The 18130-nt window shown below is 48.3% G+C and overlaps 1 protein-coding gene across 1 annotated transcript in view; it reads left to right on the top strand.

The window, feature by feature from the left end:
- The window catches only part of NECAB2 (N-terminal EF-hand calcium binding protein 2), a 91335-nt gene that overhangs the window by 43256 nt on the left and 29949 nt on the right, over positions 1 to 18130 (top strand). Inside the window, exon 3 of the mRNA XM_075161039.1 lies at positions 454 to 562. Within this exon, the coding sequence (XP_075017140.1) occupies positions 454 to 562 (109 nt within the window). The remainder of the gene's footprint in view (positions 1 to 453; positions 563 to 18130) is intronic.

Here is an 18130-nt window from a genome sequence, read left to right as displayed (position 1 = left end):
CAGCTGGGAGGAGATGACAAAAGATGCTGCTGGGTCTGTCATTAATTCCAGCCCTGGTTCTTCTCCTATCTATTACAGGTCCCTTAATGAGCATCCTGCATCATTTGAACATACAGTAGACAAAACGCTCCGTAATTTCTTAAATGTAACTCAGTTGTAGGATGAAGCTTGCAGGCTTTTCCTCTTTAGACTTGAGTCATGCTTTGGGTTAATAGCCCAATTAGTTGCTAATGGCCAATGCATCCATACCCGGGAGCAATGAAGCTTCACCTGGCTCCGGTGCTGCCAGGTCCCGCCCTGTGGCCGGTGAGCTCTGCATTGGTTGAGGGCCAGTTCTGCGCTTGGAAATAATTTTTGGTCTGAATCTTTAAATCTGAACATAACCCTTGATTTTTGGTCGTTGTGCCCCTCGCTTTGCCCGTTCCCTAACAGCGGCTGTGTTGCTGTTTGCAGATGACGGGAAGCTGTCCTTGGAGGAGTTCCAGGCCTTTTTTTCTGACGGGACACTCAACGAAGAAGAACTTGAGAAGCTCTTTCATACCATTGACTCGGACAACACCAAGTAAGTTCCTTGTGGTGACAGCCCCCTGTTTCACAGAGCCTTTGGATCACGGCGTTAGTGTGCAGGTGCAGTGCTGCTCCGGAGAGCTAAGGACCGCGGAGGCTGCAGGGGTGCAACTGGCTTCGCAAAACTTCACAAATTCTCCATTTTTGCTTGGTTTGTGTCTCATCATGATGGCTACTATGATTTCTTTTGTCCCGGTGGTTTTTTCAGGCCATTTTCTTTAGTGCAACCTGATCTTTACAGCGTCTGAAATGATGCTTAGTTCTACCCATGAAGGCATTTAAATGGCTCTTCAGGTGTTCCACTTTATCTCAAAGCTTCGCTGTGCTCTAAAAGGTAACAGTGTGAATCTCTGTAAGCATTGTCCTATCCAGCTGTTTTACAAACAACAAACTGGAATGATTTGTGGTCTTGTCGCTTCGTGATCTCCCTGTATCCCCTGCACTTGGACCGTGCCTGCTTTGCCTCCCGTCCAAAATATCCCCTGGCGCAGTGATCGCTCTAGCACTTCACAGAAACGAGCCCCCTTCCCTTCAAGGTGGAATCCAGCTGCGCGGAGGCTGGCCCAAGCGCCGCAGCCGTTGTTGCAGATGCTTTGCCTCTGCTCTGATCCAGGCAGCCCGATGTGGCTGTCTTTCTGTCCGTACAAAGCCCGGGCAAGGCAGCAAGGGCAAGTGGACGGATCCACGAGCAGCACTGCGCTCTCTGCATCGCAGCTGCAGTAGCCTCAGGGAAAAATGATGGCAGAGGAGGGCTCTAGGTGTGCTTTAGTTTTATGTTGCATCAAAGTTGACACTAAATATGGCACCTGACTGCTTTCGCTGAGAATCAAGCTTCTGCAGGCTGCGCCGAGCTATCAAATTAAGGTGACAAACTTGTCAGCAGCCCCTCCGCCTGCCTTTGTTGCCTCTCCTCAGTGCCCCCTCTGACTCCTCTGCCTTTGGTGGGGTCTCAGATGTTTGTGAGCCCCCTGACAAGTGTCTGGCACCGGCAGTGTTGGGGATTGGCACGAAGCCGTGGGGTCTGCGGGTCCCCAGTGGGAGCCCCCCTGCCAGCAGCTAGTGACGGCACTGGGCACCGGCACAAAGGACACAGCCCACTGGTGGGTTTTCTCTTTCCAAGAGGAACCTGTCTTCAAAAGCCTGAGTAGTTTAGGCTGTTGGGAAATACAAACGAAAGCCAGCTTTGAGTCATATTCCAGTGTGACTCTTATTCCTCTAGAGAGAAAAAATCTGTCCAAAAAGCAGATGAAAAGAGAATCCAATTTCAAATGAGAAGTCTTGCAGTAAGTGCTTAAAAAAATAACAGTCTGGTTAATTATAAAGCCTTCTGGCATCAGGTAGATTGACTCCTGCCCATGTGAGCGGTGCATGCTTTGTCACCCATCCAAAATATCCCTTGGAAAGCAGCCATCGCTCTAGAGCGCGCTGGCACCAAAGCAGCAGATGTAAAACTCATCAAGCCGGTACAGGGGCTGCTGCTGAAGACGTTTCTGAAAGCAAAGTAAACGTGAGGTTTCTCAAAATCCCGTCTTTCCAATGTGCATACTTCCCAAAATTTATTCCAAGATCAGAAATGCCAAAGACCAGCTTGGTATATACTATTCACTGAACAATTAATCAAAGGAACTTAAGTGATCTCGTTACCGAAATTAGCTGGGAATGATCCATCCCTTCTGATGGTTCCTCTTCAATGGACACTATTCTATTCTGGGTCTATTCATGGAGCTCCAGGCGATGCTCCCGGGTGGGCTCTCTCTAGACCCTGGGACTTGGCTGCTCACCTGCCTCTCTTCTGAAATAATTTATAGCATTGCCTGGGCTTATCGACTTTCATCTGGCCTTTGAAAAGATGCAGACAGCTGATGCGTAAACCGGGGTGAATGGGGGTTAGCGTGTGGATGTTTCTTCTCGCCTTCTTGAAATGAGAAATGGGATTGCAGTCTGCTTTTGCCTGGGGATTGTAGAGAATCTGCAGCTCGCTCCGAGCCTTAGTAAAGGATGTCTTCTAAACTGGACAGAGGGAGAATGTGCCATTTCTAAATGTCATGCAACAGCGCTGCCGGCAAGTGGGGTCTCGCTGAGCAGCTCGGCGTGGCAAGAGTTCCCACAATTCAGTCGTGTTTTTCTTTTGCCAAGCTGGCTTGATTCAGTCATCAATACCCGTTGGGGACCGATACTTGCACAGAGCAGCGTAGCATCTGCTGTTCTCGGCTGGAAGGAAAAGCAATGAGTTGGTCACCCTTCCGAGTTAAATCCTTGCATGAAATTGGCACTTGCTTATTGATTTGGAAAGCATAGACACCTACAGCACATTTATCAGGTTGGGGGAAGAAAATATTCCTTGGTTTTTATCTGCAACAGCTCTCTCAGTCTCCAGAAAACCTATTTCAGAGCCGGGCTTCCTTCTGCAAAAGTGCTTTTCACTATGAAACGAGTAGTTTGCTTGACTGCAGTCTTGCATCTAGTGCAGTCCTTCACGTTGTGTGTGTGCTCTTCACCTTGCCCTGTCTTTGGTTCTCCGCACCGTAAGTCGGCGGGTCTGTGGGAGGTCGGGCGGGAAGGATGCTGCCTCCAGCCTCCTGCATGCCCGAGCCCGAGGGTTGCAATTTCGAGTGCTGCTGCCACCGAGCAAGAGGAGTGGGGTGAAGCTTTCATTTTTCCATTTTACAGGGGAACATAGGAACAATATTAACTTTATCTTTCCAAAAGGCTGTTTGAATGACAATTATTTGCTATTTGATAGCAGTTTATTTTTAAAGCTGTTTTTTGATACTCCGTTTTATCTCTGTTTTTCTCATATTGCCCATCATGTTTGTTTAGTGTGCAAAACAAAGTTTGCTATTGAAATTACATTACAGCTAGAGTAGAAAAGGAAGAAAATTTTGTTCCTGCTGATTATTAGTAATTGCTGTAACCAGCCAAATTACAAAATGTTGATTCAATTTCCTGGAGTATTTTTAGGAGCAGGGAACTGCCTTAGTGGAGTAGATAAAATGAATGTCTGTACCGGTTTCTTGACTTGCTGGAGTTGGGAAGACGGTGGAAAGGAGAAAAGTTGGGCAGAGGAGTGGGAAGATGAGGATGGTTACGGACGCAGGAGTAGCTGTGCTGCTGTGGGGAGTCAGTCGTGACGTGCTCGGCGGGAGGAGTGCGTGCTTCTCTCCGGGGCATCACAGTCCCCCAGTGAAACACCTCGTTGCCAGCAAGGTGCAGTTAGGAGGGTGCTGAACTGAAATGAGATACCCCAAAATAGCCCAGGGGCATTAATGAGGCTCCTCCTTTCTTCCTGACTGCCTGGGAAGTGACTCTAGGAGGTTAATGATGTGGCGTGGTGGGCATGGGTTCCAAACACCCGCCCCGGGGTTTTATTACCGGGTATCTCCATAAGAGAACCTGCCGTCCACGGCAGGGTGCGAGGGCTGCGCTCTAAGTCCATCAGCGCCGGTCATTTCATCCGGCAGCAGGAACGTGCAAAAGGTATCATGTATTTCACTCGTTTTTTGGCAAAATTATATTCATAAACCTGCTGTTGCTTAAAAACAATGATCAAGTGGTGTTTTTCTCGCCGCTGCTCGCACTGGCTGCCCTCCTTCCCTCCTCCCAACTGGAGCAGGAGGCAAAAGCAAGACGTTGCTAGGTGGTTTTTCATTATTGGTTTTAGCTGCTATTTCAGGAGGTTTCAGCAGTGCTTTATGGGGAGCTGCCTGAAGATTAATGGGGAGGTAATGATATGTTACTATTAATATCAATGCTACTGGAATCACACAAGTTATGTGTATGATATGTAGACACACATATTTAAATATATATATATTTGGTTTAATGGCAGATCAGGGCTTTATAAAACACTAGATTGATGTTCACCTGGGAAATCCTGTCATATTTGCAGAATTATCTACACCTTTTCTTACCTTTTCTAACGACATTTATCAATTTTAAAAGGAAAAAGGCATTGCAAAGGGAAAGTCAAACAGTTTTAGGGTCATGAATGACCAGATGAAACCCTCTCAAAATGTTACTTTGCTACTGGACGAGACTTGCTTTGTCTGACCCACAGTTCCCGTCTTCTTCCAGCTCCCTGGGCCAGTGCTTACGCCCGCTCTGCATCCCCTCGGAAGGAAGGAGCACCTCTCGGTCCTTGTGAAAGCAGGGGGAGGTCAGACATGGCTGTTGACCAAACTAATTTAGTCCTGGCAGGGGATTTTAAAACTTCCTTTTCTCTCTCGTACATTTTTCATAGCTGCAGAGGGCAATCCTTTGGGGAGAGGTCTGCTCACTGGAGCAGGACTTCTCCAATGAGCTGTACAGGTCCATTCACAAGGAGCCAAGAACACGGCATTAGCATTCTGCTGCTCTGTCGTTTGTTATCTCTCCTCTAGGCTTATAGCTATTCTTTTAATTGCTTCCCCCCCGCCGCCGCCCCGCTCTAAATGAGCTCTTCTCTCCAGTGGCAAACGCTAGAAAAGGTTGGAGCGTGCACGTAGGATAATTAACAGAAGCGGTATCTCTTCTCGGAAGCCCTTCACAGCTTCCCCAGACTGTCACTTTTGCTGGAGGATTGTGACAAACGGAGAACCGAAGACGGTCGGGTTCTCCAGCCCGCACCGCGGTGGGCAGCGTGCCACCTCCTGCCCTTCGCGGTGCTTACGTGGGGCAGTGACGGGGGTGGATGGGAAAACGTGAATCTTTGGATGCTGAACAACATCCTTCCTGGAAACATGGAGCCACCTTCCTTCCCGACCCCTCAGCTGCTCAGATACCACAGGGAGCTGTATTAAAAATCAGAGTAATTTGGGGCGGCTTTGGGGTGCGGGGAGGTAGTGGGGTACGGTCAGGGCAGCCACCAACCCCAGTGCTGCGTTCAACCCCAGAGCTAGGGGAGGCACGGCTGCGCAGGGCCACCCCGGGAGCAGCTAACGATGCTGATGAGCTTCTCTGCCTGCGCTAATTAGTCCCGCTGCGAAGCGGAGCACGTCAGCCCGGAGAGCGCTGTGCCGGCACAGCCGTGCTGCTTCCAGCGGTGGATTCAGCTCCAGCATTCCCAGAGACCCGCAAGGCCAGTGCGGACAGGGTGGGAGCTTCGGGTGGGAGCTTTTGCAGGGAGACGGGGCGTACCCGGCCCTGCGCGGGGTGTTTGAACGGCTGCAATCCCAAGCCTAGCTGCTGGTGGGAGCGATCTGCCGCCCGGCAAAGCAAAGCGGGCTGAGGTCTGCCCAGCCCTGGGCGGTGACGGCTGGGACGGCTGCTCCTCGGGGCCCGGCTGCGAGCGCCGCTTCCTTAGGGTTGATGGAAGCAGAGCAAACGAGGAGGGACAAGTCTATATTTCACTGGCTGTTAATTGCGCAGGAGAAGCTGTTAGGATCGTGTTAGCGCTAATGAGGGATACGGGCAGGAGCCAGCTGTCTCCTGCAGTGGTGACTTGCTGGTTACGGTGCGTGCCTCGAGCTGCAGGCGGGTGCAGAGCATCGGTGCCAGCGCCGAGGCCTCTGAGGAGAGGGAGGGAGCGCGGCAGCGTGTGCTCCTCCCGCCTGGCCTCCCCAGTCCCCTTCCTCCTCTAACTCAGCTGGGAAAAATCCCCCCAGCTCTTGCCTGATTTCTACCCTCTGCAGCCATCATCAAGGGCATTTGCGGGGCCAGAAGCTCTCAAAATTGGGCCGATAGCTTGCACGGAGGAATTTTATTTCTCTGTGACTTTGAGTGCACCAATACCCAGAGAATAAAATTTACATTTACATTAGACCCTGTGCAAACGCTCGGTGCCGGTGGCTGTGGAGATAAATGCTCCACAATGGTGAGCAGCATCCAAAGAGTGGGAGGAGATGCTGGCAAGGTGCTGCTGGCGTAGCTGGGGGTCCGGGCTGACGCTGTTCCCCACGAGAGGAGCCAAAGGAAGACGTCTTGGTAGCAACCCTGCAGCTCTCTGCCTTGGTGGTACCCTCAGCCCTGAAAACTCCCGCTTTGGTGTTGTATAAGAGCATGTGGTGGGGTCAGACATAAAAGCAAAGGAGCTCGAAATCTGTTCCCAAATATTAAGCAAGAAATGGCTTGCAAGGAAGCTTGATGTGTGCAACCTAAAGCTACACCTTGTGCTTCACCTGATAACCCGGGCAGAAATGGAGCTTCACATCACCACAAGTGAACATGAGGTTCTGGACACCCTCCTTCCAGCACACGACCCTGCTCCAGATCTGGACACCTCCCGTACCTTCCATCCTGCAGCAGCCTGCTGTCCTTCTGCTCCAGTAATTATTTACCTCTGGTGGAAAAGGTCTGTGGTTACCACTTTGTTTGGATACCCCAGGCACACCCTCTGAGATGCTTTGCCTTCCCACAGCAGGTTTGGCGTGAGCAGACTCCGTCTGACAGAGTGGGCAGGGAGACTTTAGCAGCCGTGCTTGCTGCCCATGCTTTTCTCCAGGTTTCTGCAGTCCAGTCCTCTCAAATTTGAACAGAAAGTACTTCCACTTCTTGGGCAAGCAACAATGATGATTATGATTGAGTATTTTTTCCTGTTTTTTCTCCCTCTCCCTAATCTTGGCTATTTGCATTGCAAACCCGATTCAGTGGAGTGCCAGATTCGTCTGGGAGCCGAAGCCCACGCTACGGAGATGGATGTGCCCATTGAAACCAACTTAATTTTTGAATATTGAATGTTCTCAATTAACTCTCTGGGAAACAAACTACGGATGGTATAATCAGCTGAGATTTTGATTAACTGATTCAGGAGACAGTTCTTGTCTCTTCTGAAAGGGACAAAATGATTGCACAAAAATTATATGTCTGGCTCTAATTTCTGGTTCTCGAGAGCATTTGGTGGATTTTGTTCTTTCTGTTTATGGAGAAGATGTTTTCTGAGTCCTGGCTTATTCTTCTCTGTGCCGACATGTCACTTAAACTATACTGTGCTCTGCTTTTCATTTAAGTGAAGAAATACTTGGTGCCAAAGCTGGTGCTCAGCAGCTGCGTGCTGATAGAGCTACAAAACATCTCCGGTTCACCAAAGAAAAGGGGCTTTTAAAACAAATCGCTTGCTGGGAAGGTCATAGGGAGAAACATGAAGGTGGAAAAACTGCACAGAAACTTGTTTGAACAAACATTTGAGAACATTTTTCTATTTCTAATCGTATTTCCCAGGTGTTCTCCCAGGCAGCCTCTCGGTGGGTCCCTGGAGGGAGCCTGTTTAATCTGGCAGCAAGGCAGATCGGAGCTGGGAGCAGCGGGCTGGCGTTTACTGCGGAGGATGAGGATCGGGGAGGGTTTATCTGTGCAAACGGAGTGGAGAAGTATCACACCGGAGGGTTTTCTAGCTGGGACTGGGGCTCGGCAGCTTATTTTTTTGGCTTGTGCAGGGCCGTTCTGCATCAGAGGGTTTCTTTTCTAGGGAAAGGAAAGATACCAAGATCTTGCATTAAAACTATAAAAGTGATGAAGATATTTAATTCTAATCAGCCACTTGTGTTTGAGTCACGTAGGCATTCAAAGAGATTGTAGATTTTGATTTAAGCTCCAGTCTTACAAATTTATCCGTGTGTTTTTTTTCTGAATAAATGTGCCTAGGGTGCCACGATCAAGCAGCAGATGTGTCCAGTGCTGCTTGGTAGGCAGAGCAAGCCGTCTGCCTCGGGACTGAATTTGGGCAGAGGTTTTCTAGATCATTTTTCACTGGCAGGAGAAGAGAATATATGAAAAACAAAGATACTGGGACAATACAGGTAACAGAGTACAGGGATTTCTTGCTTCACTATTCTTTTACTTGTTCCCTGCCAGTTGTGTGTCACATACCCAAACCTGCACGTTTGTTGCTCTGATTTCTTCCTCTCCTACATACAACTCTGGTGATAACCAAGATACCTGCAAAATCTAAAAGGAGGAGGAAGCTGATTCAATTTTAACTCATGCTCTCAATGTCTTGCCATTTGCTTCTGGCAATTAGCAAATCATTCAGCTGAGCTCTGAACAATTAGTTTTTCCCTGTCTTTTTTGCAGTTCAATATTACAGAGATTACAAATAGAAATCAAATCAGTCCAGGCTTCCTTATCAAGTAGAAATAGGCAAAATGTTAAATGTTCATTCGTCAAAAAAGGCCATTTCTGACTGATTCATACTGTTGGCAGTTTGTGCAAAAAAACCTGAGCGACCCTCTCTTCCCGAAAAAAGGAAGGAACATTTATTTGTTTTAGTGGTTTGCTTTGAAAATTGAGCTAAAAGAAATAACGAGAAGTTAAAAACACGCATAAGCGATTTCTTTTGGTGGAAACGAGAGGGCCAAGAAGTGGAGGGGAGTTTGTCTCTGTCAAAAAACAGCTGAAGTATAGCTTTGCTGCAAGCCACGGAGAGTTATCGGTGCCGTGAACCTGCCTCTGGGAAGGTGAAAAATCACAGCATCCCTTGGCTTTCTTGCCCAGGGAGGACCAGGACACCTCAAACAGATGCAAATAGCTCTTCTCTGGGTAACTCAGCCCTGCAGGGTCCAGCATGGTACTGCTCCAAAATCCAGGCAGTGATTTCCAATCCCTGTTATGAATGCGTAAATCTTTTCCGCCTTTATAACTGATTTATCACACGCCCGTCGTGTTCTTGCCCCTGTCGTGGTGGGCACTGAAGAGCCGCCTTGGCTTTGCGAGGGCCCTCAGGTTCCCTGCAGTGGATTTGGTGGGGAGGTGACCCGAGCCCCTCCAGTTGCCGCTCAGCATCACGACTGGGAGAAGAAGAGATGCTGCGTAAATGGGAGCGAGCGGTGCCTGAGAGCTGCTCAGGTTGCCGCCGCTCTTGCTTTCGGCGTGTGGCACTGTCGGATTGCTCCCTGTGTGCAGGGCGTGCACGAAGCAGTCCTAGCTGAATGCTGATTAGGCTTTAACGTGCTTGTGGGTGTTGTTGGCTTTTAACAAAGCAGCTGGGAAAATATTATTGAACTGGCCAGACTGGGAAAACTGGCGGGTTCAAAGGCTGAGGGATGGGTGGGAGCCCATCTGGACAACTTTCTGTTTCCTTGGTTTTTAAAGCACTTTATTGAGCACTCCACAGCAGGAGGGCTATGTCGTGATTTGGTAAATGAGCATCATAGGTTGAAACCATTCTTTTCCTTCCTGGTTTTTATTTTCTTCTGCAAACAGGGGATCCCTATTACACAAAACCAAAATAGTTACGGTGACTATCCCAGTAACAGAGGTGACATTACAGAGCGGTCCAAATGCATCGCAAACAGCCGGTATTTAAAAGGCTGTCTTGAGGCTGATCAATTTGAACAAGCCTGACAGCAAAATTGATGCGTTGTTAACTCAGACCCAGTTGCTGTTCACGAAACACAGACGGAGATGAAAGGCTTGGTTTAAAGCGGGCTGCGATGCAGGACGCAGGCTACTGGCTCTGCATGGGGCCAGGGTGCCAGAATTAAATAATCAATTATCTCAATGCAACATGATGAAAATATCACCCAAAAAAATCATGCTGTGTTTCCAAAGTGGAGCTGGTGGAAATACCCTGAGAGCAAAGGGGTGGCCTGTGCCGCCTGTGCTGGCCGTGGCGTGTACAGCCCGTCCTTCCGAGGTTTATAGTCCCAGTTTTGCTTGGCACTGTCTGGGAATAAATTAAGCAAATGCTGATATAATCCAGTGTATATACACACTGGACCCAATTGTGTGTATATAATAATCAACAACTTAATAAATTTGGAAGTGCCATCCTTGCTAGCAGCTCAGTTACTTGTAGGCTGTAATTAAACCTGCCTTCTCTTTTCTTTGATGTACTTGTGGGCAGAGTGGTATTTTCAAGATCAAGTCATCCATTGCAAAAAAAAAAAAAAAAGTTGAGGGTTTAGATGCAATTTATTAGGGATTTGGCACATGCAGAGACTTGAAAATGTTTAGTACTGCACTAAATGTCTGTTTTGTTTAAGGTGATGACTGTGCTTAGAAACCAACTGTTGGATTAAGCTTAGTAAATCAGCGCGCTGCATTGATATCTTTTTCAGGATATCAATTGCACTGTAAACAGGCATTTTATTGTGGTCTTGTTTTGTTCGGAGTTTTTATGAGCTTTTCAAGAGATTTTTCTTATGTGAGTGAGTGATTAGAGGTTCTGGCCACCTCTGACAAAGCAGAGAGAGAAGGTGTTGATTATTTTTAATAGACTGTGAAATGGTTTTAGGAGGTACAAAGAGAGACGCAAGCGGAGCATTGCCTTAATCACCCAACCTTTTCTTCCATGGGCAGAAACAACCCCACCAATTTTTGCTCTTAAAATGCAGATCCTGGGTTGCTGGATAGGATATGGAGGGGGAAAAAAAAAAATAATCCCCTGCCCACAACCGAGTTGCAGAAGGTTGTGGTGTCCCCGGCCCCGCAGTCCCCACGGCGGCGAGGTGCCGAGCTCGGCGGAGGGCAGGCAGGGAGAGCGGCAGTGGGACGTCTCAGCCTTGGGCTTCTCCTGCACTCCACGGAGTTTGGGGATTTGGATTCACAATCGGCACTTTGAGGAAAATTGCGCCTTTATAGAATCATAGAATCATACAGGTTGGAAAAGACCTCTAAGATCATCGAGTCCAACCGTCAACCCAACACCCCCATGCCCACTAAACCATGTCCCTAAGCGCCTCATCTACACATCTTTTAAATACCTCCAGGGATGGTGACTCCACCACTTCCCTGGGTAGCCTGTTCCAAGGCCTGACCACTCTTTCAGTAAAGAAATTTCTCCTAATGTCCAGTCTAAACCTCCCTTGGTGCAACTTGAGGCCATTTCCTCTCGTCCTAGAGAGGAAATGCTGCATTTTTGATGTTATGTTATAGAAGCGAGAGGGCAGGAAGGGCAGAGCCTCACCGATGCTGAGCCCGGCTCATCGGCGGTGCCCAGAGCCAGCTCCGGAGCTGTGCGACAAAGCAAGACGCTCTAGCACCAGGTGACAGCCTGGAATGCCACATTGCAGCTGCTGATGAATGAACAAACAAATGTCTGGTGCTCCGCAGGTGCCAGTTCATTGCCCCTCCCTTTTGCAAAGTGACATTTATTCTCTTTTAACTAGCGAGAGCTTAGAGCGTGTTCTGCAACAGCATCCAGAACATTTGTTTCATTTTTATCCGTATTCAATCTCTTTTCTTGGCGCCCTTGATGATTAGAACTGGGTGGTTTGTTCTGTCAAATACTTCACCGCATAGAAAATGTTATTTTGGTTGTCTTGAAACCGCTGATAAAATAAAGCATCTGGTCTGCATCAGGGATGGTTTGCAGCTCGGGACTTTCTGAGGATGTGGAAGAGGCAATTGGGGTCTTCACCGTCCTATTTCTGACCCGCACCTGCAGCTGTAGGTAGGAAATCAGGTTGCCAGAGGCTTGCGCAGAGCAGGCTGGCGTTGGGTAGGACCCCGTGCTTCATAAACGTCCATGGCTGCAGAATAAATCAGCGTGCCAAGGGAGTGAGGAGCTGAACCGGCCTTGAAATACAGCAGGGAGGAGTCTTTAAAAATGAGAAACTAAGCAAATGACGTGTTATGTTGTAACGGTCTCTATCTTTACTGTAGATGTCGATTCCCTGAAAGGGAACAGAAACTCTGAGAGCTGTGCTGCTGAAAGAGCGTATTACGAACGGGGGGTGATTAATCCTCCCCACCCTGCCGAGTGCCCACGTTGGTTTTATCAGCTGCGCGAGCAAAAGGAGGAGTATTGCTGCCAGCAGGCGTTATCGCCAAACCGAGCCCCAGCGTGTGTATAGGGGCCTTGTGCCCATCCTACCTCGCACCCTGTGGCCGTGGGAAGGGGGTCTGTGGGTGGGGTGGCTCACGGGACCCTCCGTGAAAGCGTGAGCCATCATTGCAGAAGATTTTTTCCTTTTTCCAAATCCAGAAAAAGCCACACCAAAAGCCTTTCCTCGAGGATGGTGGGGTGTGAAACCATGGCCCAAGGTAAGGGGCTCTGCCGGGAGAGGTGGGGATGGATCCCGTGGGAGAAGACCAGCGGCTGAGACGGGGTCACAGGGGGCAGAGATCCCTTCGGCTGCCGCGTCCGTACCTCGGTTTGGTTTTGGACTTCAGAGATTCTGTTCAGTAAGTTTACTAGCCTCTTCGCGTTGTTTTTACGAGGTTTATTACTGCTACAAGGAAAATGCAATTGCATTGAGGGTCACTGGCTCGAGAAGCCATCTTCCCGTCACATCCCTAATTACTGCTCGCGCCGAGCGCTATGGCAACCGCCTTTCTGCAACACGCTGCCAGGCAGGACATCTGCACTCGGGTGTCGCAGGCTTTTTGGAGCAGGTCCAGGCTTTTTTGGACCTGTTGCTCCCCAAAGCGTGCCACCCACCTGTGGGATTCAGCGTCATGACGAATCAATTAGGAGTTAGTATTCAGTGCTAACCATCCTTTTTTTTTTTTTTTTCTTTTTCTTTGCAATCAGAGCTGGAATAGCCTTTGTAACGCAGATACCTTACCGCAGAGGTACGAAAGCTGCTCCAAACTGAACTCAGCGTCTTCTGGCATGGTGGGAAGGATGCCAGTGAGCAGGTCTGCTTGTAAACCCTGCACCCTGGGCTGCGCGGTGGCTGTAAGGCGATGTGGCACTTTGCTGAGGGTGTGACTGTCCCCGGGAGAGCCACCAGCCATGCTCATGGGTCTTCCAGGGGCTTCCACATCTTGGAGGAGAAGGGGAAGGGCCTGAAGGTCTTCTGCTGATCTTTCCCATCATGCTAGAAGGTCACCTAAAGGAGACTCTTTGGTGATGCTGAACCCCCAGATGTGGATATCTGAGACGCTTTTTGTCTGGTTTGGGCAGTGAGAGCTCTACCTGCCGGTGCTCAGCAGGGCACCAGGACCTCCTGGTTTCTCTCTGTGTTTCTGCAAGCAGAGCAGGTCCGTCCTGGCCTCCCCATGTGACGCTGCAGCAACTTCACGGGGACTTCTTGCATAGGGAGGGATCAGCCTTGAAGCAGGATGAGTAGAGGAGTATGTTTTATCCTGAGCCTGCCAGATTTATTGTGCGTGTTTGTATTGAAGATCAGTTCAGTTCACCTTGAAAAATCAGTGTTTTCCGTATTACTGGCTTGTAGCGAGGACTCTGCTGCCCCAGTGCTCTGGAGCAAAGCGCACGGTGCAGAGCACACAGCTTTGGGCGCTAGCGTTTCCAATGAACGTAGGCTCATGCTTTGAAAATTGCATCTGGGCAGTGTCTGTATTAATGAGACTACAGATGGCTTATCAAGACAAGGAGCCACAGAGGAAGCCATATGAAAATATTAAGATGAAAATATTAATATTCAGTGGGTCTGAAAGCAGGTTTGCTGTGCAGCCCCGCTGCTGCTCACCTTCTGTCTTGCTGAGCGGCATTAGCCGCGGTGGCCATGCGGTGTGGAAAAGAAGGAAAACCATCCCTGTCTTGGTCATCATCTGCCTAAGTCCAGAGGAAGGATGTGCAGGGAGCAGGAAGGAGCTGCACCCTGGGTTTAGGTGGGCAAAACATCCTCGGGGACACTAGAATTCAGCCTTCAAACTGGTGAATGGAAATCCTGCAAGTAGGAGGAAAGAGATTACCTCCCAGAGTACCTACAATCTGCTATCATCCCAATCACGCACCATAGGTGATGAGGCTCTTTGTAATACCAAATCTATATGTGAAAACTTCATACAAAATTCTCCTTTTGTTTCTCTCTGTTTCTGGGCGATTCTTTGTCTTTGTCTTTTCTTCTCTGTGGTACCAGTGCTTTGGAGAAAGATGTGGTTCGTTGCTGGGCTTTCAGACCCCCTTACTGTGCTCCCCAAGTGCTGGATGATGGAGCACATGCCGAGGGAAGACTAAAGTTATCAGTTTTGCTTTAGAGAAGGCACATTTCTCTCCCTTTCATGAGGCCCCGTGGAAGCTGTTCCCTGTAGGAGTTTTAATGTAAATCATCCCAGTTACATGGCGATCCATATGGACTCTGCAAAACTGCGCCTGTTTCATGTAACGTGGATTTTGGGGGAAACCTCTGTCTGGAGGGAACGGTGGACTCTATATCAGCTCCTGCAAACGGGCTCTCCTCCATCCGCTCCGGGCATTTAAAGAGGTGGTACTCCCTGCCCTGCTGGAAACAGCAGAGCTGGATGAAAAATACCTGCGGGGTTATTTAAGACTCGCTGCTCACTCTATTTATTGGTTGTACTGAGTCATGTGCAGGGCAAGTATGCCTGGGCCGGTATATGCCCCTTGGAATTATTCCTGCTGAAGCACACCGCAAAACACATTTGAAATTTATTTCCTGCAGGAAGCAGGGACATTTGGCAGGAGATGAAGACCATCCTTTAAAGTAAGAGCCAGGTGGGCACCAGAGCCCTGACTGCCAGCTTGCCATGAAATTAAGAAAATTTAAAAGAAAAAGAAATTAAGGCCAAAACTGACATACATTATGAATACTTGTCTGCCTCTGTCATTCGAAGCTGCAGCCGACTGGATACACTTCTGCTCATGGACAGCCTTGGCATGTTGTTCATGATGTTTCTTTGCATGTGGCACCTCGGATTTTGGAAGTCCTTTTTTACCTTATACCATAAGAGTGGGGCTTGTTAAAGCAAGTGGGCAGGTGAAGGAGGTACTTGGGTAGGTCTCGGAAAGGATTAGCAGGGTTCTCCAGAAGAGTACAATGATGGGCTTGGAAAGTTGCTTAGTTCTTTAGAATTAAAGTTATTTGGCTCCTGGCTGGCATCCAGTATTTGGTATTTCTCTTGCTCTGTCTGAAATAATTTCTCTCACTCTGGGGTTTGTGTAAAAACGTTTCTCTGAGTTCAGAAACTAATGATCAAGAGTGACCATCTGTGACCTCTTAGTGGGCATCTGGATGTACCTTTTCCAGTTCTGAGTTGTTGAGATAATGTCACACGGTTGCTGCTGGGACTCGAAGGCATATCGTCAGATATAATAATACTTTTCAGCTGCACATGTTGTTTTTTAGTCTTTCCTAAATGAAAATGAGTTTTGCAGGTGGCTAATGCTAGAGGATAATTTGTTCGTTTGAAGCAAACCCAAAGCTGTGAATTGAAGATGGAAATAAAAGTAGAACGTGGTTTCAGAAAAACGTCCATTTTCTGTGCTGGTGAAGCAACTAAGTGGTGTGGCTGCTGATGCAAACCTTTCATCCGCCCAAGTAAAAGGGTTATTATCTTCAGCTGAAGCCAATCAGGTCTTGAGTGGCATTTGAGCAGCACATCCAGGCAGCTATTTGCATGAGAAATACGCCGCGAAGATGAGACTTTGATGTATTTGCAACTTATGAATTCCCATTATGTTTTTGATTGTGCCGCCCTGTTGGGAGAGCCTGGGACATCTTCCCTTGGCTGAGCGCAAGCTGAAGAAGGGAATTTCACGCTTTGCTCCTCCACCTTATCTTTTCCATTCCGAGAGAACTTTCCTGCTCCTCTCTATAATTGAAGAGAAGCCTGGAGGAACGCGTTAACAGCAGCAAGTCAGAGGCCATCAGCCTTGCCTTAGGGAGTCAGGGAGGTGTTGGGAAAGAGAGGGGGAGATGCTGGGTGGTAGACTCATGGCAATTTTGGTTGGAAGGGACCTCTGCAGGGCTCTAGTCCCTAGTAGTGGGACTGTCACCAGCACTGGACCAGGACAGCCCTGGCTTTGCCATGCTGAGCCCTGAAGACCTCCTGGGATGCTCTCTGGGTAACCCCTTTCAGCGCTGCACCACACGGGGCTTGCTTATGAAGAGCTAGAGCAAATAATCATGGTAGGAAATTTCCAGAAATACCCTTTTTGTCCTGCGGAAAAATGCTGATTCACTCAAAGAAAGTGTTGGGCTGATCTGGATCAATGTAGCTGGAGCTTCTGACCTGAGACCTGAGACCGTGGGGGACCGGCACGCACTCGGAGATCTGGCTGCTGAGATGCTCACTTGAGCTCGTAATCCCTGAGCTGTTGGAGACTCTGCTGCAATGTCCCCTCTGGTGTTGCCACCCCACCTTTCCCTGGGAGAAAGTCCCAAAAATGGCAACGTGTTTCAAGAAAGGCAGGTAGAGAAGAAAAAAAGCTTCAAGTGCTTTGAACCGATGAAAAAGCAGCAGAAAGTCAGTGCAGGGACAACTCTGATAAAAGCCCATCCACTGGATAATCTGCCATCGGGGACATGGCAGGGCAAAGAGGTGACTTCCCAGGGATCCTCGTTAGCTCAGGCGCTCATCAAGCTGCGCTCACATTTTAATGTTGGGTGGGGTTTTTGGGGGAGAAATGGATTTCTCTCTGGAGTTCGCAGGAGGCAGAGCGATTACTCTGGGCAGCCTCCTCCTCTTGCTGGTTGTGCGGCAGTAATTACTCTCAGGGCAAATTCACTTAATTAAGCCCACTGAGGAGATGCTCTCGCAGCACGGTTGTTGCTCTTTAAACTCCCACATACGAGGGAGGAGTATGGTGCTTTGAGGACTTTTCTTTTTCTTTGAAATAGTTGGATGTGAACCAGCAGGGAAAACTATTTCCCTATTTCCAATATGTTTATCTGGTCAAATTATCCCAGTGTATTTAAATGGTGGTGGGTGGTGAGCAATAAACAGTCCTTTTTGTGGCCAAATTAGTTTATGGCTTGGACTTTGATTTTTCAGAAGATGCTCTAGGTTGAAAGCTGAGCTTTTGTGTTCGGCTCGTATTTCTGTCAGAGAAATTAGGTCCCAAGTGGCAAATGGAGGATCTCCAAAGTATATCTTTGCCTTGGAAAGTAACCTCCAAGGGTGCACATCCCCAGCAAGATTGGGGATGCAAGGTTGTGCTGCTCCACGTTACTGCTTCATTGGTTGGAAAACAGAGAAAAAGACCTGAAACCAAAAAGATGTGGATTTTCTTGATTTTTTTTCTACTTTGAAAGAAAGACTTTTGTTTTGGAAAGAGATCAGATAGATGTGGCCTCTACTATGCAGAAAAAACTGTATAACACAGAAGCCTTTAATGATTTCTTCATTTAAAGTTTCACTTGAACAGTATATTCTGCTTAGTTGGGTTATAGCTTCAATAAGTTCTTTAATTAGTCATACTATTAATGTAAGAATGCTTAAAATTAAAAGCTAATTCGCAGCCAAGTGTTCTGGTAGCTGAAAATATTTTTTTTTCCCCCTGAAAAAATGAGAACAACTTGTTGTGATTTTTCTTTTTAGTTTATTGTAGTTTATGGGAATGTTGAATATTTGGCAGCTGAAAAAAAATTGGTAACTAATGCTCACCTAAATGTTTTCATGTCGAAGGGCTTTGTGATATGTGACCGCTCCAAAAATATCCTCTGTAGGGCAGCGCTGGGGTGAAAGGTTAGGGACGGTGAGGGTATTCGTGGGGAGCCGCCACATCCCATTGAAACCCAGATCCTGAATATTTGCATCATAAAAAATCCAACTGGCGTAGCCCCTGGGGTGGTTAGTTACTAAAGCATTAAACAACCAGAGCAGCTTGTAAATTGTTTTGTAGCTGGGCGTTGCACATCCCTTGCGTTGTGTGTTCATCTGCGCAGCGCCCGCGTTGGGCGGCAAAACCCCCTGTGACACCGATGGGGATGTGGCTGCGTGTCAGCGATGTTCCCGACGGCACGCTCCTGCGGGCTGGAAACATCCTAGGAAATGC

This window comes from Calonectris borealis, chromosome 12 (assembly GCF_964195595.1).
Source record: "Calonectris borealis chromosome 12, bCalBor7.hap1.2, whole genome shotgun sequence".
Taxonomy (NCBI): domain Eukaryota; kingdom Metazoa; phylum Chordata; class Aves; order Procellariiformes; family Procellariidae; genus Calonectris; species Calonectris borealis.
Note: the sequence above shows the minus strand (reverse complement) of the source record. Positions and strands in the feature narration are given on the sequence as shown.